This window comes from Lagenorhynchus albirostris, chromosome 6, assembly GCF_949774975.1.
Source record: "Lagenorhynchus albirostris chromosome 6, mLagAlb1.1, whole genome shotgun sequence".
NCBI classification, from domain to species: Eukaryota; Metazoa; Chordata; class Mammalia; order Artiodactyla; family Delphinidae; genus Lagenorhynchus; species Lagenorhynchus albirostris.
Window position 1 is genome coordinate 69,741,809 of NC_083100.1, and position 25,149 is coordinate 69,766,957.

Genomic DNA, 25,149 nt, shown 5'->3' on the forward strand with positions numbered 1-25,149 from the left:
TCCCATGCCTCCACTTGCCTCAGAAACATCATTTCTCAAAGGGAAGGTGCTTTCAAAAAATGCTTGACTTTAGGGCTTCCGTAGTGGTGCAGTGGTAAAGAATCCGCCTGCCAATGCAGGGGACAGGGGTTCAAGCCCTGGTCCGGGAAGATCCCACATGCCGTGGAGCGACTAAGCCCGTGCGCCACAACTACTGAGCCTGCGAGCCACAACTACTGAGCCCATGTGCCACAACTACTGAAGTCCGCGTGTCTAGAGCCCATGCTCTGCAACAAGAGAAGCCACCGCAATGAGAAGCACATGCACCGCAAGGAAGAGTAGCCCCTGCTTGCCGCAACTAGAGAAAGCCCGCACGCAGCAATGAAGACCCAACGTAGCCTAAAATAAAATAAATAAATTTTTAAAAAAATGCTTGACTTTAGTTTTAATGTTTGAAAAGCAAATTGCTGTTAACAAGTGACTTTTAAGGTCTCATATTCAACATATTAGTATTTTCACTAAATTTTTCCAAATAACATCAATTAAAGAGATTCTTTCTTATTACTTCAAGAAGCATTATACTGCCTTTGCTAATACTGTTATGCAAGTACAAAAATAAGACCATCTAAACCCTTAAAATTACTCTTTAAGCAACTTACTTTATTTTAGTAGTAGATCAACTGAAATGGTTAAGTAGTACACCTGCTCATTTACCCACCTCTGGCTAATCAGAAAAGCTTCTATGTCTAGAGCTGGGTCAATTAGGCCATCTGTTACTTCAACTAAGGCAGCACAGTCAACTACTAAGGCGGCTGAACTCCACAGGGACAAGAGCCAAAGGCAAGGCTTGGGTAGATGACAGCAGAGAGAGTTGGAGGAGGCAGATTCAACAGGAATAGAGATGGCAATATGAGTGGGCTTAAGACATTTGGCCACCACTCTCAACAAAGACATGCCTGCAATAAGAATCTCACCCCAAACAACAGCAATGGTCTTTATTTCTATTTTTCTGCATTGTATAACAAGTAAAATGCACATTCGATTTTTATAGGGAGAATTTTTACAATTTTCACACCATATGCCCACACAAAAGTAATAGAAACAAAAGAATTATTTTAAAAAATTCTTCAAATCATAAATGTGATTAGCAGAAACAGGGAGTTTTCCATGCAATATGACTAAACCATGCCTTTGAATTTTCCTAACACTTGCCAATTTCAAAGTGATGTATCAGAATATGGAAAGACGGTAATGAGCTTTTTCTCAAGCATATTTTCTATTTTTATTAAAATTTCAATTTTCCTCCAGTATAGTATGTTTTAAGGTGGGTCTAAAATCTTTCTAGGCATATGAGACTGTCATTTAGTAGAATATCATCAATACACCAAATCTGTGTTGAATAGGAAGAAGGAAGATCTTACAACTTCATATCCCCGCCTTTTTAGAGATTTATTAGGTTCTGGTACCAATTCAAATGTGGTGGGAAATTTAACTCATTTCTGACACTATTTACCCAGAGATAGCATCAGATTCCACAGGTCGAGGGCTCAGTCCTGCAAGACTGCCCACCAATCAGACCCCATTTCAGGTTGTTGCTGGTGCTTCTGATCAACTGGCTATAAATCTGAGGGTTCCCATGAACCCCTTCTCAGGTTCAACTAATTTGCTAGAGTGGCTCATAGAAGTCAGAGAAACATTTTATTTACTTGATCACCAGTTTTATTATAAAAGGATATAACTCAGGAACAGCCAGATGGAAGAGATGCATAGCACAAGGCATGGGGAAAGGTCAAGGAACTTCCATACCCTCTCCAGGCACACCAATCTTCCCAATTTCTATGTGTTCACCAACCCCAAATGATAAAGCCCCCTGTCCCTTTGGGGTTTTGTGGAGGATTCATTACACAGACATGATCGATTAAACCAATGGCCATTGGTGATTGAACTCAAACTCTAGCCCCTCTCACCTCCCTGGAGGTAACCTCCAGGGAGTAACCTCATTAACATAACAAAAGACATCTTTGTTGCTTTCATCACTTAGAAAATTCCAAGCATTTCAGGAGCTCTCTGCCAGAAATAGGGACAAAGACCAGATTCATGTTTCATATTATAAATCACAGTATCACAGAAGTTATCATTTAAATCATTTGAATCTTTGGATTGGTTATACTATTTTAGTTCATATATTAAAAACACAACAAAATGATGGTAGTCTTAAGAGTATTTTCGTATATACATACCTGGGAAGGAACATTTTTGGGAGGCTCTATTCGAATGCTTGGATCCCATTCTCCAGGAGGGAGAACAGTAACCTGATCCAGAAATTCATCAATTCCTGATACCAAGTCGTTACGATCTTTAGCTTTGTAAGCAACATCATGAAATACCTAAAGAAGGAAAATAATCATTTATAGATAAAAAACAATTATAAAATCTTAATGTGTTCTTTGTTTTCATCTCCCAGTTATCTCACATGTGATTATAACAATTTGAATAAGAAGCTCTAACTAAAACGTTTTTAGTGTAAAATATTATAGCTTAGTTTATTCTATGATTGCACACACTTATTTTTTCTTAGAATGCTACGTGAATGTTGAAATTTCTGGTGGCAAGAGTAAGAGAAGGGAAAGGAGGGGCTTCCCTGGTGGATTAGTGGTTGAGAGTCTGCCTGCCGATGCAGGGGACACGGGTTCGTGCCCCGGTCCGGGAAGATCCCACATGCCGCGGAGCAGCTGGGCCCGTTAGCCATGGCTGCTGAGCCTGCGCGTCCGGAGCCTGTGCTCCGCAATGGGAGAGGCCACAACAGTGAGAGGCCTGCGTACCGTAAAAAAAAAAAAAAAAAAAGAGAGAGAAGGGAAAGGAGGATAGACAGAAGCTCATTAAACTAGAATTAATGATTCAAGTTTGGCAAACATTGTTTAAATATGTGTAAATCAAACTTCCTGAAAAAAGCCCTTGCTTTAAAATAGAGATAAAAATTTATAGAATATATTAGAAATTTTAACAATATTTATACCGTGGCATAAACTAATGCTAACCATTGAATAAATGATGGACTAATCAATAAATGATAATAAGCCAAGTAATTATATAAAAGTGAAATTGGATCTTTACCCACATTCCACACAAAAAGCAATTCTAGGTATTAAAAGCTTAAATATGAGAGTTAAAGTATTAAACTCATTGGACAGAATATAGAAGGATATATTTATTACCTCAGGGTAAGCAATAATACAAACCTCAAAGATTTAGTGTCAAAACAAAGCACATAATTTTTGCTGTTCTTCAAGAGAAAAAAAAAAAAGGAGGTGTTCAATAATGTCAAATGCTGGTAAGAGATCAAGTGACATAAGTACTGAACACAGGATAGTATATTTCATAAATGGTGACCTTACAGAAAGCAGTTTCAGTAGAGTGGTAGTGACAAAAATCATACTGTAACCCACTGAGATAAATGAAGTTATGATATTCAGGATCAAGTAGAGATCAGTCTTTCAAAACTGTTGAGATTCAGATTCATTCAACATTTCAGTGGTACGTGCTATGTTAGGGAGTAAGAAATTTTAAGGATGGGAAAAACCTGGACTTTTATTTCATATGTATTTCTTAAGTAGCTACTATATGTTGGGCATGTTTGCTAATTGAACAGAACAAGTCAGTGTTGACTTAAGAGCTAGGTGATAGAGAAAATTGTTGGTGCAAAAATCCAAAACAAGAAAAAGAAAAATAATCCCTTGATTTTGCTTTGGCTTTTGTTTTTATAAAACTATGTTATTTATGTTAATATACAATGACTTTACTATTATTTTAAAATAAGTTCACAAATATACATTTTAAGATTCTCAGTTTTCAGTTCTCTTATGATAAATATCAGCATACTTATCTATATAAACAAAAGCTCTTTGGAATGCTTAATAATTTTTAAGACTATATAAAAGGATTAATAAATTGGTAGTAGCGCCAATAAACAAAATCATATGATTTCTTTCTAGTAATGCTCAACAGGAAGGAAGAAAATAGATTACACTGACTCAAGATAAGGTGTTGCTAGGATGACTATAACATTCAGTCATTAATTCGTTTAAACAAAAATTTACTGAACCCTGACTGAGGGCCAGACACTACGTTAAGTTTGAAGATACAAAAGGAAAAGACAGTCTACCTACAAGAAGTTCCTGGTACAGACAGGAAAAGAACAAACAGAGCTTAGTCAACAAATATTTATCTGAGCACCTGACAAAATCAGGGAACAAAAATGAATATTAAGTGGTAACTGTTCTCATGGAATTTACAGCTTAATAGGGCAATACAATTCACCATTTTCTTAACTAAAGTAAACTGTAAGAATCAACTTTTTTTTTTTTTTTTTTTTTTTTTTGCGGTACTTGTGGCCTCTCCCGTTGCAGAGCACAGGCTCTGGACGCGCAGGGTCAACGGCCATGGCTCACGGGCCCAGCAGCTCCGCGGCATGTGGGATCTTCCCAGACCGGGGCATGAACCCATGTCCCCTGCATCAGCAGGCGGACTCTCAACCACTGCGCCACCAGGGAAGCCCAGAATCAACATATTGAATTTTATTCTTAATAAGTATAATTGTTCAATGTATTTCAAAGCAGTTATATAAGCAGAACAATTTCTCCACCTGGGCTTTGAACAATAAAAACTTTTTTTCTCTTTTAAAAGTATTTAAACATTTTTTTTAATATTCAATGAATGTACTATCATAATTTAATTTAAATGTCCTATTATAATTAACAGCTCTCATTTTTGGAGTAACTTTCTGGCTGAGTTTCTGCTTCTCTATCCCACTGCTCACAGAGAGTTAAACAAATTGCCCCAAAGCTAAGCTCTAAACTTTCAAGTCTAAAGGATTCATGTTTGAGCCTTCATTCAAGAGCTGATGCTTGTTCTCAAATTAGGTAGTTCTCATTTACCAAGGAAATAGATGGAAGTCCTTTCTCTGCTCTCATTCTAAATCTAAAATTTTAAAACCATGCATGTTTCTCTGTTGTTCTATGTCTACTTGATTAGTCAATAACTTTGGAATTGACTCTTTTCTTTTGAGAAAATCTTGACTCCTAATTGGGGAAAGGAAGTATTAGGAAGAGAGATAACTTGAGTATTTATGCACAATATGCTCCTCTCACCACATAAGATGTCCCATGCCCCAGAGATATCTCAATGTAATATCTTAATGTCTTAGATGTGGAAACATAATATACCATGAAACATATGTGCATGAAAGTGACAGTAGTTAAATTATGACACAGTGTCATTTATTTTTCAATACTGAAAAATTGCAAAATATTAATCAATATGGAAACACTAAAAGTAAAGATACTGTCAGTGCCTTCTCATAGAGAGTTCTACTAGAACAGGTTTGTGGAACTCATGAAGCCCTTTTGTCACTCTCCTGTCTTCTCCCAGATTTCCTCAACGGAATATGTTACTCTTTATAGTAGGCTAAGTAGTGTCTTCTCAAAATATGTGTCCACCTGAACTTCAGAAAGTGATCTTATTTGGAATAAGGGTCTTCGCAGATGTAATTAAGGATCTCAAGATGAGATCATCCTGGATTAGGGTGGGCCCTACATCTAATGACATGTGTCCTTATAAGAGACATAAAGAGACAGAAAAGGATAAGACACACAGAAACACAGGGGAGAAGGCCATGTGAAGACAAAGGCAGAGACTGGAATTTTGCTGCTACAAGCCATGGAATGACAGGAGCCACCAGAAGCTGGAGAGACAGGGAAAGACTTTCCCCTAGAGGCTCCAGAGAGAATGTAGCCCTGCTGACATTTTGACTTCAGACTTCTGGCCTCCCAAAATATGAAAAAATAAATTACTTTTGTTTTAATTACCCAGTTTGTGGTAATTTTTTATGCATAGGAAACTGATACACTCATTAAGTTGGTTCTTTCTGAAACAGATGAAAAAAATGTTTTTCTTCTAGCTTTTGGTTTCCTATGTGTAAATATCAATAACTAATTCATATAAAACAGTAAACATAATTTGAACAGATATAATAGAAGAATTAATATTGAACCCCAAACACAAGTTCAAATTTTCAGATTTCATAAAACTAGGAAAAGTTATATGTAATCCTAATTAGCTCTTTTCAAAGATTTCAAGTATCAGAAGCCATGTATTTCAATAAATACATTATTAAATTATTTGGATGATATTCTAGAAATGTATAATCTCTTTGTTATTTACTACTGACTTTTGAATTTATGTCCCGTCTGTGATTTTTGCATATGCTCTTCTTTTACAATAAAAACAATAAAATAATAAAAACAGATTTTCATAACATGCTGTAGAATCCAAGAAACCAGTTATATGATACTGCTTTTTATGTGTATTTTTATGATCTTACATTTCTGAGACATATATCTCTTTGAGAAGCTGATGAAAGCTTTTTCCAGTTCAAGAAAACTACACACAAATTTTTGTACATGGAAAAATTTGTGGGCTGTATCAGCGATCACAGGCCTCTTGAAATCTTCAGCTCCTCTAATGGTTAAAAGACTCCCAGGTTAAAAACATCTACATTTAGGCAATTATAAAGAGAGTTGATAGACGTTGCATGGCTTTTGGTGTCATGTATACTATTCAGATAAACTGACATTGTATTTGGTTTTTTTTGAGACCTTAAAATTATTTTGCCCCAAACAAGACCTGCAGTGATATTTACAATGGTGATCACTTTGGCAACACATATGCTACAAGGGGAATATTAATAAATACATTCTAAATGTCACTAAATAACAAATTTTCCTCAGAGTATGAGGTTTCAAAATGTTCATGTCTGTGAATTTATTACCCCTTTTCAACAAATTTTTCCAAAGGAAATTTTATAGTACAAACATTTAAAAGAAGGGGAATTCAATACAGAGAAATCTGATTCACAGCAAACTGTCATGAATACAGAACTCCAAAAGTTAGGTGTACCTAGTAAAGGGAAATGTTCCCAATGAACTTGAATAAATACCTCATCTGTCATTAGGGTTGCAATTGATCTGCCAATCTCATGGTACTGTTGCCCCTTTCCCAGGGGTCCCAGAAGAATGAACAAAAATCTGTAATTAAGAAGAAAAAGACACAAATGTTTCAAGGTAGAAATAAAAAATAATTTTAGTAGTACAGAATCACTCATCTCAAAGGAATTACTGAGGATAGGGATTTCGATGTAAAATAGTTCCATATTTTTCCACAGGTTATTATTACAGGTTTTCAAATATTTTATGATGTTTCAAAATGACTCATGCTTGAGATCCTTGAGCAATTGGAATCGTGGTTACTTTGCTCTGTTTCCTTCATTTAGTTACCTATCGTGCCCACACAGTTGTTAGTGTGAAGTTTTAGGATTCTATAATCCTTAGAGGAGAAAGTTGAGAAAAGTAAAATCTGATTAAACCTTTCTGAATTGTAAGAAAGAGAACTCACTGATATGTAAATTGTAGAATTAGTTAGAAGGGGGAAAAGGTAATACAGTAGTATAAACGATGAAAGAACATAGGGTCAAAAAACCAGTAGGTGTACGTAAATTTACATTAAATAGAAAAAATGATTGCCAGGAATCAAAGATCAGTTAGGATAAAAAAAAAACTATTAATTCCAATGCTGCAGGAATAAAAGTAGCAGCTGAACTGTGACATTCCATCTCAGTTAGGTTGAAAGTCTAGCAAATACATCATCACAACTGGAGCTTTTGAAGAAGTCAACATGTGTTTTAACTTTGGAGGACCAGTAATTGTCTTATCTCTGAAAAGGTCAATGCTACAGGGAAATTGTGAGAATTTTAAGATGACCTATATTCTGTAATATAACTCTACAGTATTCATTTGTTAAATGGTTCTTGCTCTTAAACGTGAAGACTAATGGCTTTTTAAAGTGTGCTAAAATAGGTACTACAATTCTACCTTTCATTTAGTTATAAACTTTAGAGATCGTACGTGTTTTTACATGATGCATATATTACACAGTCTTAGAGGATGTGACATTAACTTTTTGTGTCAGATGTTACTGAATCCAAGTCAACTTCTGCTATACAGAAATGTCTACTATACATTTAAAACAGGAATAATTTAGTGTGGTGGCAGATGCTTTATCAAGTATAGTACTTTCAAGAAACTTCCTAACCTATGTACATCCTGCTACTTTTCAGGTTTCTATTCCATGGGCTATTTATAAAGTCCTAAAATTATTTTCTGACATTTTTACTAGGTGCTACTGTTATATACACGGTGTGCCCTTTTGTCCTCCTAAGAAAGGATAATTGGGAACCTTGAATGGCTTTCTTTATTTTATTTGTCTAACTAATCTTCTTCTATTTTTCACCTTTCCAAGCTGGTCTAGTCTTTTAAATCTCTCCTCATACAGTGACTCTACTGTGCCCCTGATTTTTCCTCCATTGTTCTGTAGACATATTTTGCTATGTCAGTATGAAATGAGGTCACCTAAACCTTACAGTTTTCAAAGTGAGGGTATATAACCCCATTACGGCTTTTCTCTACTCCTGGGAATTTTCCTTTTCTTTCCTTTGAAACACAAGAGCTATCATTGTCATAAATACCCATCATTTACTCAGAGTTCATCGGATACCTTCCTAAGTGGTAGAACAAGAATGCACTGCTTGGAAGATGAAAAAGAATTTTAATCTACTAAAGTAATAGCTCTATGGTTAGTAAGTTTCACATCTTAAATCTGAATCCCAAATTCCCAGAAACTCTGAATAGATTACAGGGTGTAAATAGAAAAATGCAGCCTTGATCATACAGTCAGAGGCCACCTTAATGTGCCCAGTTCATCCTTCCCCTTTTTTAATAGAAGTTGGTATGTATCAGAAGTCTCAGTAGCCCTCCAACAGGATGAACAGACACTTCTCTCTATAACCTGAATTGGTAACTAGCTACCTGCCTCAAATCTGTTCTTCCACAGATTCAGGAAGAGGCACTCAAACACTGAATCCCCTTCCAGTCAGCTGAGCTCTAATAAAATGAGGCCTCTCCTGACGAAACTATTCCATATTTTTGGAATATCTTAACCACAATCAAAACACAGAGTGATGTAAACTGCTATGTTTTAAGGCCAAAGGTCCATAGAAGAAACATTCTACAAACGCAGTTGCCACAGCACCTGAACTTTCCATCAATTTAACTTGGCTAAGGCATTCAGTGTTTGGACGAGGAGGCATATTAACAGCATCTGAAATAACTATAGCATCAAACAAAGGGCAGCAGTCACGTAGGAAATGGGGCCCTACATAGATATGTTTTGCTATAGGAACAGGATCAGAGTAAAAGGCTGTCTATATATAGGAATCGCATTTGATGGAGGGAGAAGGAAAGAAAACAAGGTCCTCTGGAGGAATTGCTAGGAACCTAATGTTCTGTAGACAATATTCTTTTTTCAATTTGCCCATGGACAGTCTTATCTCTATAACATAGAGATAAATAATAAACAACAAAATTCAGTTTGTATTGTGGTACACTTGTTAGTTTTTATGTACAGCTGAATGAAAAACAAGTTCAGGTAATCAAATTAAATCTGTACTTTTGATTCAGATTCAACCACAGTACCATGATGCTACTACCAATGATTCTTAAGACTCTATGTATGTGAAGTATACTGTGCCTAAGATTGAATCTTATAGTACATTAGATACAGCAGGTAGTATCCTAATGACGGCACTTACATGTACTCTGAGGGCCTACTCAGTCAAGCATAAGGCAGGCCTTGAAAACTTTGATCTTTTTAAGTACGATCACACTCATATACAGGATCCCACAGTCTAATGCAATCTTTGAGAAAAGCCTAATACTTTATCACTTTTCACCAAAATTGTAAGAAAGGATTTATATGGTGATATAGACCAGGGTAGTCAGAGATGAGGAGCATGCCTAAAAGAAAACATAGAAATTTGAGAGGAAGGAGGAAAGGACTGAATAATTTTTAAAGCACTTTTTGCCCTCCTCCACAAACAAGAAGGAACAATAGTTTTGTCGATTACACTTTAGTTTCTAGAAAAAACTCTCAGAGGAAACTATATTTACACCTTTTTTCCCGCAAATAAATGGCTTAAGAAAAGTGCAAAAGATGCTCTTATACTTTGTACCTGGTTGGGATTGGGACTTCAGCCAGTCCTTGAAGCAGTACAGCTGGAGACAACCTGACAAACGCAACTACAGTTCGATCCAAAAACTCCAATTCCCCAACTAAGATGTTTGAAGCTTCAGCACCTGGAGGAATCTTCTTCATAAAATGCAGATCAACCTGAGATCATCACAAAGTAAAAAAAGGTAAATCAAAATTGGAAAAATTTGTTACATCATATCCTAGCACAGTATTTCACACATGGTAACCCATCAATAAATATAGTTTAAATAAATATTGCTTATATAAATATAGTTTAAATAAATTTAAAAATAGTTAAACATCTTACTTGCCCTTTAAAAAAAAAAACTTTTTTCTTTTACCTCGTATTTTTCTAATTTGTCATTAATACGTTGAATACTCTAGTTTCTCTATTCAATATTTTGAAAAGATTCTTTTTCAGCATCAGTAATTTTGAAATTTTCAGGGAGAAAGGAGTATGTGTTCAATTAAATGAATATACTTTAATCTTAATTTAACTAGCATTTGTCAATAGATTTAAATATTTGCATAGTACATTATCTTAATTTTGTGCACAATACATTTCAATGAATTAATATTCAAAATATGCCTATTTCAAAAGAAATATAATCATGATTCTCCTTATAGTATAAATTATGACTTTAGTCTTCAACTTTATCTTCACTGTTCTATATCCTTCACATTCTCTACTTGGCTTGATCAATCTTCAATTTTAATTTCTCATCAGAGAATTTAGATATGGCAGAGCAAAGGAAACAAGAATAAAAATATTAACATTTGGAGTTGCTGAAGAGCCATTGTTGAATTTCTGATATGAAATGTCTGTGACTGAAATGAATGCACACAAAACAAAAGTATCATTAACAAAAAAGAAATGCTTAGAGTACAGGGTGAAGTCTGAAAATGAATGTAAAATATTCTTAAGCATAAATATCAATTTTTATACAGAGAGCCTCAGTGAAAACCAAGCAGTGATTTTAAAGTCAATTTTACAAGGCCTATTTCTTGTTTCTAATTCATTTGAGTTGCTTTTAATGGAAACCTGTTTGCAGGGAGAATGATAGTTTAACTGCTGTAATAATTGTTTTTATGCTCTCATGTTAATGAAATGGGGACCAAAGATCAAAGTGAGAAGAGGAGAGACAGCGACAGAGAGAAGGAAACGAAGGAGAAGGAGAAAGAAGGAGAGAGAGGGGGCTGAGGGGACGAGGAGGAAGTGGAGGGGAAGGGAGAGGAAAATTAACAGGAGGAAGAAGAGGAGAGAGGGAGAGAGAGAAGAGCTCTGGCAAATACCATGAGGCCAACAAGACCTTTTTTTCGGTCAGATGTGTCTTCTGCAAATTTAATGATTTGAGAATATTTTTTCCCAGCAGTTTAAAATGAAAGAAAAATTAAAACTTTTAGGAGGAATACCTTAGGATGTCCATAGTCAGACTTTAGTGACTACATTAAATTTGTTGTTTTCTGAAATCAAGACCACAGCACAGCTATTTATAGGTTTGTTTGAAGGTTTATAACTACTTAATTTTCTGTAAGATAAGGGAGCCACAAAACATGAAATCCATTATATGAAGTATACATTTTATCAAAAGGATTAAATATAAAAATAATCCACAGTACTTCACTAAAAATATCAAATAGAAGCAATGTTCTATTTAAAGAAAAAGATTATAAATTCCAAAGTTTTTAACCTAAAAATTTGCTTCCAAATACAAATTTGTAAGCTCGTAATACCTATACACTATTAGCCCTGTGAGAAAAACATAATAAAGACTTATGGAGATAAGTCTCTCAGAGCCTAAAAAAGTAAACTATTAAGTTTCCCCCCCCCCAATAGAAATAACAATTATACAATGTTAATACACTGGAACAAAATTTAAAATGAGAAAATAGCTTATTAAGAAAATATATAATTGATAATCAGTGTGAGTCATATTGGTAACACTGGTCATAACTCTAATGAGAAGTTTAAGTTCAACCTGGAAAACTTTCTGTGAATTCATTTATTTCTTGACAAATGCCATAGCCTTAACTATTAGCGTCTGTACCTCAGGCAGGTGGCAATTATACACATGACTGCTTTAAGATTCAATTTAATTAAATCAAGGAGTAACAGTATGCTAAAATAGCTTAATTTTATAAAAGAAAATACATGGTCCTTACATATTATTTTTTGCATTATACAATGCCTAATATATCATTGATTGATACCTGTTACTGAAAAAATGCATTAAATATACTGAATTTAATTTCAGGATTAGCAAATTTACCTTGATTTAAAATGTAATAAATTATAGTTAAATAATATATATCTAGAGTAGTCATTATATTATACTCATTACATTATATTATTCTTGGAGTAGTCATATATTTGGGGGTAATAGATTATATAACATATTATCTAATTATATTATTATATTATACAATTATATATTATATTATTCCTGGGATAGCCCTGTATGTTTGTATTTGTGTTAACATACGATTCATAAAGAACCTTATTTGGCAACCTAACTTTTAATATAACAAAAGATCACATTTAAGGACCACAGTTTAACCTTTTATAAAACTACAAATATCAAAAACAGCTCTGAGGAATTAGGTTGACCTACGGCCTTAAGAGAGTCTTCAGGTGGACTCAAATACGGAATAAACAGAAGGAAATTTTTCTGGTCCTCTAAACAGAATCTTGAAGAAATCAAGCTATACTCTTATGGATCTGGATTTATACTCATGCTTCTGGGGTCTCCAGACCTTTATGCTAGAAGGAAAAGATGCTTTATTCTGGTTATTTGATACTTAAGTTGTGGATGAGAAACAATTATATCTCTAGAGAACAAGTTTAGACAGAAGATCATGGTGGAACTGCAAGTGTCTGGACAAGCTACACAGTGAGATGTGAAAGAAATGCAGATGGGTCTTTAGGGAGAAAGCTTAAGTCTTAAGCTCATTATAGAAAGTACAAGGAAAGTGATAGAAATTCCCTGGGGAGAAATGGTCTTGTGACACTAACCAACCAGTGATCTTGAGCAGCTCTCTTAACCTGGGATTCAGCTTTCTCACTTTCTAAATGAGATTTCTAAGGTTTCCTACAATTCTAGGATTTAATAATGCAACTCTTCACATTTCACATACTAAAGATTGATGCAGAAGAGAGTTCTTTCTACACAGAAAATAATGTGGAAGTTTCTTTAAGTCATTTGAAATAAAAGGAATTGCCAACATTTGGGAAATAATAAAATAGCCATTTCTACCTGTCAGTTTAAAAACATAACACATCTGCTTTTCAAAAGCATTATAGGAATCAAAAAACCTGACAGTTCAGATCATGTTTTCAAACATTCCTTAAACGAATAAGTTTGATGGGCCTAACCACTGGAAGGGTTAAAAATATATAGTTTGAATGTAGACAGAACATAGGATCAAGTCACATGAAATGAAAAAGGACTTTTTTCCCTTAACATCTCAAAATTCTACTGGGGTTTGGAATCTACATAGTAAAACTTAAATTATTTAAATAAACAAAGTAATCTGTAGACTAACTGATAGATTCATTTTGATAAATTTACTACCAAACTGAAATCATTAGGCTCAAAAACCTTAACTCATGTACCTGCAAAATCTGGCACTAAAATCTGTTTCCATAATGATGCATTACATTTGCTCTTTCCAAGTCCTACTACTCTGTCCTTCCAGGTTATAAGGTAAGAAGTATTACTTTGTTTTTCAAAAAAAACCCCCAAAAAATCCAGAGCTGAAGGCTTAAATTATATTGAACCTCATAGGATTCACTCAACATGTACATCCCAAACACTGTTCAAGGCACTGGAGATCCAGTGGGGGCCAAAACATATTAAATTCTGGTCTAGTGTTTACTTCTGACACTGCTGTTCCCACTGATATCAACAACAACAACAATAATAATAGTAGCCACATTTTATTGAACACCTGCTATAAGCCCAACACTCTGCCAGGCTCTCTCTCTCTATTCTCTCACTTAATCTTCCCCCCAAAATTATAAATAGATATTATTCTTATTTTACAAATGAGAAAGATGGAGTCAGAGAACTCCTCCAAGATTAGATAGCTTATAAATGCTAGAGTTAGGATCCCATGCTCCTTCTCAAAAGCATGTTCTTTGCAATGTGCCATGCTATGGACAGGAGACTAAGAAATATAGATGGTTGGCACTGAGTAGAGGGCTGTAGAAATTTAACTTTCTCATTAAAAACTGGAGCAGTCCAGTGATTTGAAATGCAATAAGGAAGAAAAGGATTAAAGAAAAGAAGCCCTATTTTTCACTCTTCTATAGTTCAAATTGTTCTAGGAGCGCTGAAAATAAGACTACTGTCTCCAATTGGCTATATTCATTTTCTTTCAAATGTACTGAAGCATTTTTGAAGGCTGCAAAACTAGGTCAGACAACTAAAAGCAAAATGATATTGAGATATAAAATTCAGTGTCAAAGGGTTATATCCTTTAAAAAAAGGTAAAAGCTAATTATTTGAAAGGATGGGATTTATTATCACTGTTTTTGAGAATGTTCACTGTGCTCTTGTTATACTGTTAATGCCTGCACAAATAAGTAAGAAACTTCTTATGTCATTGCTTTTAAGATCCTATTTCAAATGAAGAACATCAGAAAATAAATGTATGGCAGTTTGCGACAATTATATTCCAACTTGCAGATGAATGAAGATGTAATGCTTTAAAAAGATATTTTTTGGAGAGGAAATGGAATACATTTGAACTGGCTTAATATTTGAATCACATGCCTCCATACAGTGAGATGAGCTTTGAACCACTGTAGAAACAGAGCCCGAGTGTGCCCTCACCTCTCTCTCTTGCTGGTGTGGAGGTCCTTTTTCATGCCTTTGTTTCATCCCACATGGACTAGCATGCCCCTTTTGTTGGCCTCCCAGGCCCTGCACGCATAATTAACAGACTTAAGCTGGTACACCATGCTCCCACAGAGACTCCACCAGGCACCAGAGGGAGAGCATGCACAGGACTGGACCTAGACCATTTTGGCACTGGCAGAGGGATTCTGAAACAGCAGCAAGGAGCTGATCGCTATTAACCTTTTCAGAAGCTTGATGCAGGCAACTTCCTATACACTGCCTCCCATTCCCACCTCCTCCCACTGTTACAATCCTTGGGAGTGCTAAGGACCTTGTGAAAAACAAATTACTGGGAGTGATTACTGTTTCAGCCACTCAGATAAAGAAAGGTGTTGACTCTATTTTTGGTCAATATTAAAACTCTTCTTTCCTGATCAAGTGTTAGCTTGCCACTGCCTGCAATAGCACATATAGGATGTCAGGAATTTGCTGAGAAAAGCACATTATTTCCACATGCATTATTTTCTTAGAATACATTCAAATAAATGATTTCATCTGAATTGTCTCCAATTAGATGGATCCCTCAACAGTCAGTCTTTATTATGTTTTTATTCAAAACTCTGCTCAGTCTTACTATGTTCTAGTGTTTCTTAATACTAATGCCTTTCTCTGAATCACGACAGTGAAGCCTTAAGTTACATGATTTGCTTTTCCACAAATAGAGGAAAAATTATTTTGAAAAAAAAAAACTAGCAAAAGTTTTAAACAATAAATTTCTGTTAAATTCTCTGTGAAGTCCAGTAATCTTTTTTACTGGAAGAGATGCATCACACCAAGTGGCTGAAACCTGAAGACTATGCATAAAACTTACACGTTTGGTTTTGTGAATAGGCAGAACATTACATGTGAACTTAAATGCTAACATTATCTGTAACAATATCAAGCTTTGGATAAGAAACAAAACAAATGTGCATGCAAAAAAAATTGTGTCAACACCTCTTAAAATGGTTGATAATTTCTAGTAATAACTCAGACGCTTCCTTAAATGAGAGGGAGAAAAGCTTACCTTGCTAAAGTCAACAGTGCTGTTTTCCCTGCTCACATCATTCTTATTCTCAACACAGGCTGGAGCCGACTGAGGAGAAACAACCTGACCTGCTAAAAGAGATTGTTATTACAGAACACAAACAATTACTTACATAATTCTAGACATATTGCGTGAAATATGAATTAAACTAAACCAACATAGGTTTCTTAATGAAGTAAGCATGAAGGGTCAATATAAATAGATATATATAAATACAAATATTCTTATTTATCAGTTACAGATAGAAACGGGAGAATTCAGTCAAGAAAATGTAAACTAATTCTCAGATTAAGACTCTATAACTAAATAGTTATTCTTTATGAAGAAAGAACAGCTACAAAAAGATTTTAATCTAATCATGGGTTTGAAACATCAGTGATTTCTAAATTTTATCCAAAACTATTGGGATATATATGTATATGCATATGTGTATTTATGACAAGATAGACAACTCTTATGATTTAAGCTCAGACTGAAGAATTTTAAATGTAATGTTGTTGTTTTTTTGTTTGTTTGTTTTTGCGGTACACAGGCCTCTCACTGTTGTGGACTCTCCCGTTGCGGAGCACGGGCTCTGGACGCGCAGGCTCAGCAGCCATGGCTCACGGGCCCAGCCGCTCCGCGGCACATGGGATCTTCCCGGACCGGGGCACGAACCCGTGTCCCCTGCATCGGCAGGCGGACTCTCAACCACTGCGTCACCAGGGAAGCCCAAATGTAATGTTGTTTTTTAAAGGGCGAATATTTATGTGAAAAGTACATAGCATATTTATAGCTTCTACTGCATCTGAAAAAACAAACCAAAGAGAAAAAATTCTTTGGCAACAACTTTTAGAGATTTCTATATGAGAGGTTTAGTTAGAAATACCTTTACCTCATATACTATGAATACTGTGAATATGATATTATGCTTCTCACTATTCAATTGTGTAAGCATACTGATATTGGTCTGCATGACAAGAGATCAATAAATTTGAATTGTATTTGTTTTCCATTAACACTAACAAGCAACTTAATTATTTTGTAGCCTTTTCTCCATTATAAGAAAGATTATGATATTAGTTAAGTAGACAGTACAGCTGAGAATGTGACAACAGCTAACCAAGGGTAATTACATTCCATTATTCACTAAATATGAAACAGTCTTTTCAATCACAACTTATATGAAATCTGTCCATATTTAGCAATTAAATTATAACAGTTAACGATGCTTGCTTAATTTCACATGTATCTCTCTTTTCCCTAACCTCTCTCCAACCTCACTTGTTACTTTTACTGTAATACAAGTAATGACAACCCAGCTTTGAAGCCTTGACCATATTTTATAACCGTAACTCAGTGACTCAAAAATACTGCTCTTATTCTCACTTGTCTTAGATGGGAATATTTACTCTTCTCTCTGCCTAGCTCTTCCCTCTACCTGCCTAAATCCCAACTTTATTCCAAGTTTACCTTTAGTTTCATCTTCTCCAATTACTGAATTTCTCTAAACTGCTAGTGTATACACAAATACCTCTTCTTTAAATTCTTTAAATTCTCTTGAAATCCACTTATTCTTTGTTAGCTAGAATTTAAGTGTGACTTAAAACACTGATAATTTACTTTCAAATATTACTATAATTTGGCTTTTTGAACTATTAAGCCTCTCAGGCAGGGGTCATTTATTAATAGGTACAATTTTTTTATGGTTTAAAATTGTTATATTGCCAGAGAGTAATGGGCTTAAGATTCTTCTAAAATTTAAATATTTGTTTTCACTAAACAAAGTAAAGTAATACATTTGGTGAAGATTTTTCAAATGATTTTAAAAGCAAATTCACCTTAAACCATGTACACAAATTCTTTTTTTTTTTAAGGATATTCTGCTCTTTTGTGACCTATAGGGGGAGTGTCTTACCCTAGACCATGAGAGGGAGTTCAGTTCAGTAGAATTGATCATTGACCCTACATGATACAACACTTCTATAAATGACATAGATTTAGAACATAAAAATCTGAGAGTAATACAATCCTAAACAATTTCTAAAGTGACACATCTATCAATATAAAGTATAATTTTATAAGTATATAAAAGTTATAATTTTTTAACATCTTTATTGGAGTATAATTGCAACACCAATTCTGATTACAGTGAATTCCAAAAAAATATATTAACTTTAGAGAAGTGACAAACTTAAGCTGCACCAGTTATTTTCATTCTCCCATTTCTAACTGCAGCGTGCAGCTATGACTGTGAACTGTTCATTAGCAGCCATTTAATATCATTCTCAAAATAATAACTAGTTTTAAAAAAACCTTTTACATAATGCATTTGTGCTACTAACAGATGTCTTCAATCACCAGTTTCACATCATTTCTCCATATTTTCATGAGTTAGAACATTAGATATATTTAAACCTAAATTTACTGAATGTTCTGTAAAATTGAACAGTGAAATTCAAGGCATGGCTAAATTAAATAAACATATATCTGCTTTCTTATAATAACTTATTTCATGTGATATAAAACTACATGGAAGAACAATTATCTAACTCAATCAGCAAACATACAAAAATAGTCAACCCAGTACAAACTCATCAACTTTGAAGAGATTTCATTGGATAGAAAATATGCTGTAACTTAAGATTTGAAGAAATTGGATAGCCTATGTTTTCACATATATACTTTAAAAGCAGAATATTTCATAAATTACCTTCAGCTCATGAGATATGTTTAAAACATTGGCACTTGTATTTCCTCTTGTAAGTATTAATATATTTGAGATTTATTGTTCAATGCTATTCTTGTTCTGAAAATTTTACAAAATATTACCTCATAAAGTTGATCATCAGGAAGGGATTTGAAAAATATTTTCTATGACTATTTTAAGTGATACGGATAATGACCTAGTGGAGAGTATTTAACTAGCAGGAGACATACGAGATGACAGAAATTTCCCTGCTAGTTCTAGATTCTAGGTATGTGCATAGAATGTATGCCACTGCAGGAAAAAAGCGTAAAAACTACCAGCCTATCACATAGGAATATAAACCACAAGTTTGATATCTCTTTTATTTCAGAGATAATAGCTAAATATTAGTAAATACATTTAATCTCATCAAAGTTTAAAAAGTACTCCAAATCTTATTTCTCAATGTGTATGTTAATTTGTTAAAATGAAACAACACATTAAATGTGTATACTTTCAAGGCAGTAACTGAAAACCTGAAAAATGCATAGGTATTATTATTTAAAAATTAAACTGAGAGGTTTGGTTTGGGTTATTTTGAATAACTTGAAGGCTTTAAACAAAGCTTAAAATTTTATTTGCTTCATCTACCTACCTACCTACATACCTACCTACCTACCTATCCATCTAAAGCCTGCGCATGAATTATAGTCTAACTACCGGAAATTTCATAAATTAAATAATTTTTATAATTCTGTTATCAACTATAATCTTTTTCTGTCTAAACACTTAGATTTCTTTGGTTTAGTCCAGTTATCACTGCCTTTCAGAAGAAGGTGATGGGCTTAGATTTCAAAATGACTTTCATTAACTCAAATACTATTATATAAGAAGAATCAGTAAATTTAGGTTTTGAAAGGGCATCTCTTATTTTCTCATTGATACCTAAAACAATACTAGTTCACAGAAGACAATTTTCAGGTACAGGACTTTACATTCAGCCAGAAAGTGAATATGTGTCCTAAAAGGATAACAAAGAATTTGCTAGAATTTTCCCCCCTCCAAGACAAAATAGTATAAAGTTAGGATTTAGAATTCCCATATATGTGTGGAAGTTTTATGAATGCTATTTTTTATGATAATTTTTCTCATCAATATGCCACAATGCTTTTGAACATACATATTTTTGCCTATTTCTTTATATTGCCTTCACTACGCCCACTCATCACTGTCCGTACTAATATACTCTATAAGTAAATGTCATCACAATTTTTAATCACATCTGTTAATATCTAAATAACTTTGAGAAATTGAGATGATTATCCAAAAAGAGACATTTATTAACTTAAAACTTTATTATATTCAGGGTAAATTATTCAAAAACGAATGAAAATTGGACACTATTATTATTAATTGAGACATGTTCATGACTATTTAAATGTAAACATTTGAGAAACCTAACATCATCCTTATATATTTACCATATATTTTAATTTTTCCAACCTTTTAAACTCAAAGAGTTCACCATCTTAAATCCAAAATTCCAATATTTGTTATACATCTTATCAATTAAAGTGCATATTATATAGTATTCATATCAGCAACTGCTTGAGTTAATTTTCCTTTGAGTCATGAATTCATTTTTTCCTCTGGACCTCCATGTAGGGATCATATATAAGTTAGATATAAAGTTATTATAGGCCATGTACTTTTCCAAGGCAAATCATAAAAGATTTGGGCAAGCACAGGAGAAAACTGAGAGTAATTCAAGCAACCTCTAACTAGAAAATGGAAGCTCTGCTTTTCTGCTTGTTACACAAAAAATTTTTCACCAAGTCCATTGCAAAACTGGCAGAGTCATTTCCCTCATTATAAAGTTGTGGGGAGAGCATGAGACTATGTCAGAATTACTGTTTTCTACTTTAAGTAGTGTCAGTATCATTAAAGCATCTCGGTATTGAAAGACAACCATAAATATGTTCTCAAAAAATGTATTAAAATTACATTAATTCAAGTCCTTACTTACAGTTTTCTTCCTCTTTAAATAAATTACATATATAAGTATTATAAAACAGCAGCTTTTAAATTTCTATTTAGCCAAATTCAAATCAATAGGAGAATAAGATACCACTGAAGCATATCAGTATTTGCTACTGCTTAATCCACTGAAAATCATGTGTAATAGAAGGAAACTGGGATGAAGACATGAAGGTACATTACTATTAACCTAGAGACCAAGCTGGTTTACACTACCTCAGAAACCTTCAACGCATTTAGAGTACCCAAAGGGTAGGAGATGAGGGAGGTACAGAGATGAGATGAGCCTGTTAGAGACAGACACAAGACAGAGCAAAATAAAGAAATATAAAAATGAATGACAAAGTTACATACATGTGTAACAATACATTTATTCATGGGAATAGAAAACAAGAAGAAAGAAAGGCTAAATATTTAGAAAATGTTGATTAGGTCAGCTATACTTCAAAAACATGAAAGTATGCACACAATTAAAGTTGGAGAAAAACTGGTATGCCTGAAAATAATTAATGTAAGATAAGAAATAACAAATTTAAACACATCATACTAGAAATATTTTTGCTGTTAAGACTTAGTCTTGAGATTCCAAAACTCAGTAGCAACAATACAGTCTCTCAACAGACCCACCAGCTGTGTCAACAATGTCATCCTGATTTTTTTTTGGAACAATGGAAAACACCTTTATTATATAATGTTTAATTCTATCATCTACATGAGTTTTTAAATGTTTTCTTTCAAGTAATTCTAAGAATTATTATTTGAGCTTTATTTTCTTCAAGATAAAACATTATAAGAAATACTTTTTTAAACTCTTGATATCTTATTTATGAGACCACAGTATTTAAAAAATAAGACAGCATATAAATATCTAAACACACATAAAACATTGTACATCTGAAAATAAAAAAGTACCGCATTTGTGAAAAGACACAATTATAAAGCCATAAAACTGATTTTCAAAAGCCATAAATAAAAATCATTCACAATACAGAAGTGTACATTACTTTAAGGCTAAAATCTATGCAGGCCTAAAGAGTCAAGTCATCCCATCCTTCCAAATCTAAATGTTCTCCAGTAACCTGTAGTTTTGAAAGTAAGTCAGACACCTTCCGCTCTGTAACTCCTTTTAAGATCCTAAATAAAAGGGACAACTGGAAAGTACTCAGAATAGGTGAGAGAAAAGATATGTGAGGAAAAGAAATAGAGTTAGAATTATTACTAAAGGAAACAGTGGAATGAAGACACCCTACACCTAAGGAAACTGAGTCTTATTTTTTTTAATGTAAAGGTTATCAAAAGTATAATAATATTTTAGAGTAGATTTGTAAGCCAAAGTCTCAAATACAATCGAATATATGACCTAAATGATGAATACAAATACTGGTATATCTTGCTTTCTAGATCACTAAAAACAAAAGTCTTATTTTTATTTTAGAAAGTCCTTCTAGTTTCAAGAAATTATTCAAATATTCTTGATATATTTAAGTAGTTTCCACAACATCCTTTTCAGAGTTCTAATGTTAAAGAAGATATGATTTTTCTATTATTTTTTTGCTGTTCCTTTGCCAAATGTAGCTATCACTTTTTATTGAAACGTCAGAATCAGACACTTAATTCCCACAGTTTTGATGCTTAATGAAACGTGAAAGTTAAACACAGCATGGTGGCATTAAAAATGCCTGGTGAACCCATAGCATCCGGCATCTTAGCCCTTAAGAGAATGTGCAGTACACCAAGGAAAAAATTATACAAAGTAGTTAAGCTAGCGTATTTGGAGGGGGGATTGACAAATTATCACAAAGCACTAAAAATGTAATGAACAAAATAGTGCAGGTGGAGGAGAGAAGCAAGAAAATCACTATCTTGTAAATCTAACCTATAAAATGGGAAAGAACCCCATTTGGTCTTCAGATTGAAATATGTGAATGTTTAACCCTTGGGACTACTACCAAGGTAGCATGTTCAAGGAACAGGTCAACTAAGGAAGTAGGAACTTTATTCTATATGACTCTTTTAGAGTTCTGTATATAAGCATCAGTTTGTTTTCTGAGGGAATTTCAATTGCTTCATTTCTAAAGTAAAAGGTATATTAAACAAGAGGGGGGTTATTTCCGTCCCTATGCTTGGCAAGGAAAATGTTTTCTGTTTTCAAGTCTCTAGAAGATACTCACTCTATTTAATTCCTAATCTATAATCTTAATTTTTAAAACAGGTCAGTTTTTGCCTGATATACTCTACTGAAGAGTTTCTTTTTTTAATAATGGGAATATTATTTTTACCATTTTGGATGTATTGAAATCCTTCTGTATCTCTCTGTACTACTGCACAAAAAGATTAAATCTCTACTGCATATTTTGAAGCAGAATGTCAAATCTATATTTACAGCTATGAATTTTGATTTGTTTGTTTATCTAGAGTTTATCAGTTGTTAGAGTTCATGAGTAGATTGAGAACCTTAGTAATAAAGGTCTTTCACACTTCTTTTCACTTCTGGATAGGAGATTTATTTCTAAATTGGTGAAGTCTATTCACATTTTCAGAATTCTTAGCACACATAATTATGCAAAGTGTTTGAGGAAGCAAAACAGAGTCACAAGGAGGTGTTATAAGCCTAGGCTTAGGAAACCACTTCTACAACAATACTTAATTGGATATATGAATCTTATTAGAAATGTTTCCAAGTTTTTATTACCTTAATGTATGCCTCAAAAGGATCTGTATGTGTTCAGATAAAGGCTGATTGTACAGATGGTGACAGAATCATTTCAGAACTACTCATATTCTAGTTTTCAGAAAAACTAAGCAATTGCCTGAATAGGACAAAAAGTAGGCTCTCAGAAAAACTCTGGGGACTTCCCTGGTAGCGCAGTGGTTAAGAATCTGTCTGCCAATGCAGGGGACACGGGTTCAAGCCCTGGTCCGGGAAGATCCCACATGCCGCGGAGCAGCTAAGCCCCTGCACCACAACTACTGAGCCTGCGCTCTAGAGCCCGCAAGCCACAACTACTGAGCCCTCGTGCCATGACTACTGAGGCCCGCGTGCCTAGAGCCCATGCTCTGCAACAAGAGAAGCCACCGCAATGAGAAGCACATGCACCGCAAGGAAGAGTAGCCCCCACTCATGGCAACTAGAGAAAGCCCGCGTGCAGCAACGAAGACCCAGTGCGGCCAAAAATAAATTAAATAAAAAAAAAAAAAAAACAAAACTCTGTATGTATATGTATCTATATGTGGACTTTACGATTTAAAGCTATAATTCTGTCACCTCTTCTTATGTTTAATGAAAGTTTAGAGCTGTAACAAGCAGTGTGTCCAGGTCTACATGACATTAAAAAAAACAATTCATCCAGTGAATTCAGTACCCTCTTCCCTCCAAAAACATAATGCAATAAAACCATTTGATAGTAAACGTTATCCCCAGTGAAGTTTGAGATATACAGCTAGTTCACAACCCAAAATCCTTGCATCTTTGAATAAACACATAACATTCTCATAGACATATATTTTATGGTCTGATTTCCAGTAAAGGTAAATGAAATAAAGGCAGAAGTTTATTTTTATAAAATGTGCTTGCATTCATAGAGATTTAGTTAATGAGAATATTTTAATAAGGTCTTTAGAATCACATAGACATAAGTCCATAGTCAAAATTCGTAAATATCTTAATCTGTTTTCTTAATATCATCATATCAAATATATGCTAGTATTGTAAGCATAATAAAAGTACTATATTTATAATAAGTTTCAGAATATAAAAGCTTCCTTTTATCATTTTCATATATAACATATTTTAAAGCAAATTGTGATTTAGAATATGAATATATTTTAAATACATGATGTAATTCAAAGCAAGTTATAAATCCTCAAAATATCCAGTGGGATCTACAAATACAAGTTGGTATATACCATAAAGCACTCATAACACTTTTATTGAACTTAATATATGCACAACTACAGAGTCTTCAATATAACAACGATTTACACATTCAGTCATTGAAGGGTTTTTTAAAAAATCAAATGAGTATTTCAAAAATTATTTAGAACTAGTTCTGTGTTCTGAGACAACAGTACATCTAACCATCTTTATTTATTTATTAAAGTATTTATTCTACGTGTGCATATTTGATTCAGTAGTATGAAAACTGGTAAAAATTCCCATATAAAGCAGAATCTGAAAAAAACCTCATTTTCATGCATTTGTATATAAAGCATCTCTGAAGCTTTTGAAAATAGGAGTGAAATTACATAAAGTCCATGCTGTCAATACACATGCTTAGTCTATTTGTGGAAATCGGAGTCTTTCTAGTAAAACATTTGAAATTACTTTTCATTAATTTGTATCTTTTAAAACTGGGAACTTTTATAGCTAGCGGAAGTGTAACCAATTCATGTCATCC

General features: G+C 33.8%; 1 protein-coding gene across 2 annotated transcripts in view; it reads right to left on the reverse strand.

Annotated features, from left to right (window-relative positions):
* Positions 1-25,149, reverse strand: part of SLC4A10 (solute carrier family 4 member 10) — a 222,406-nt gene that overhangs the window by 98,374 nt on the left and 98,883 nt on the right. The window contains exons 7-11 of one of the 2 annotated variants that reach the window (XM_060151482.1): positions 16,027-16,115; positions 14,955-15,044; positions 10,100-10,257; positions 6,974-7,061; positions 2,220-2,366 (exon numbers count right to left, since the gene is read on the reverse strand). In XM_060151482.1, the coding sequence (XP_060007465.1) occupies positions 2,220-2,366; positions 6,974-7,061; positions 10,100-10,257; positions 14,955-15,044; positions 16,027-16,115 (572 nt within the window). Of the gene's footprint in view, positions 1-2,219; positions 2,367-6,973; positions 7,062-10,099; positions 10,258-14,954; positions 15,045-16,026; positions 16,119-25,149 lie in introns of both variants that reach the window. The other variant, XM_060151483.1, reaches the window with a different exon arrangement.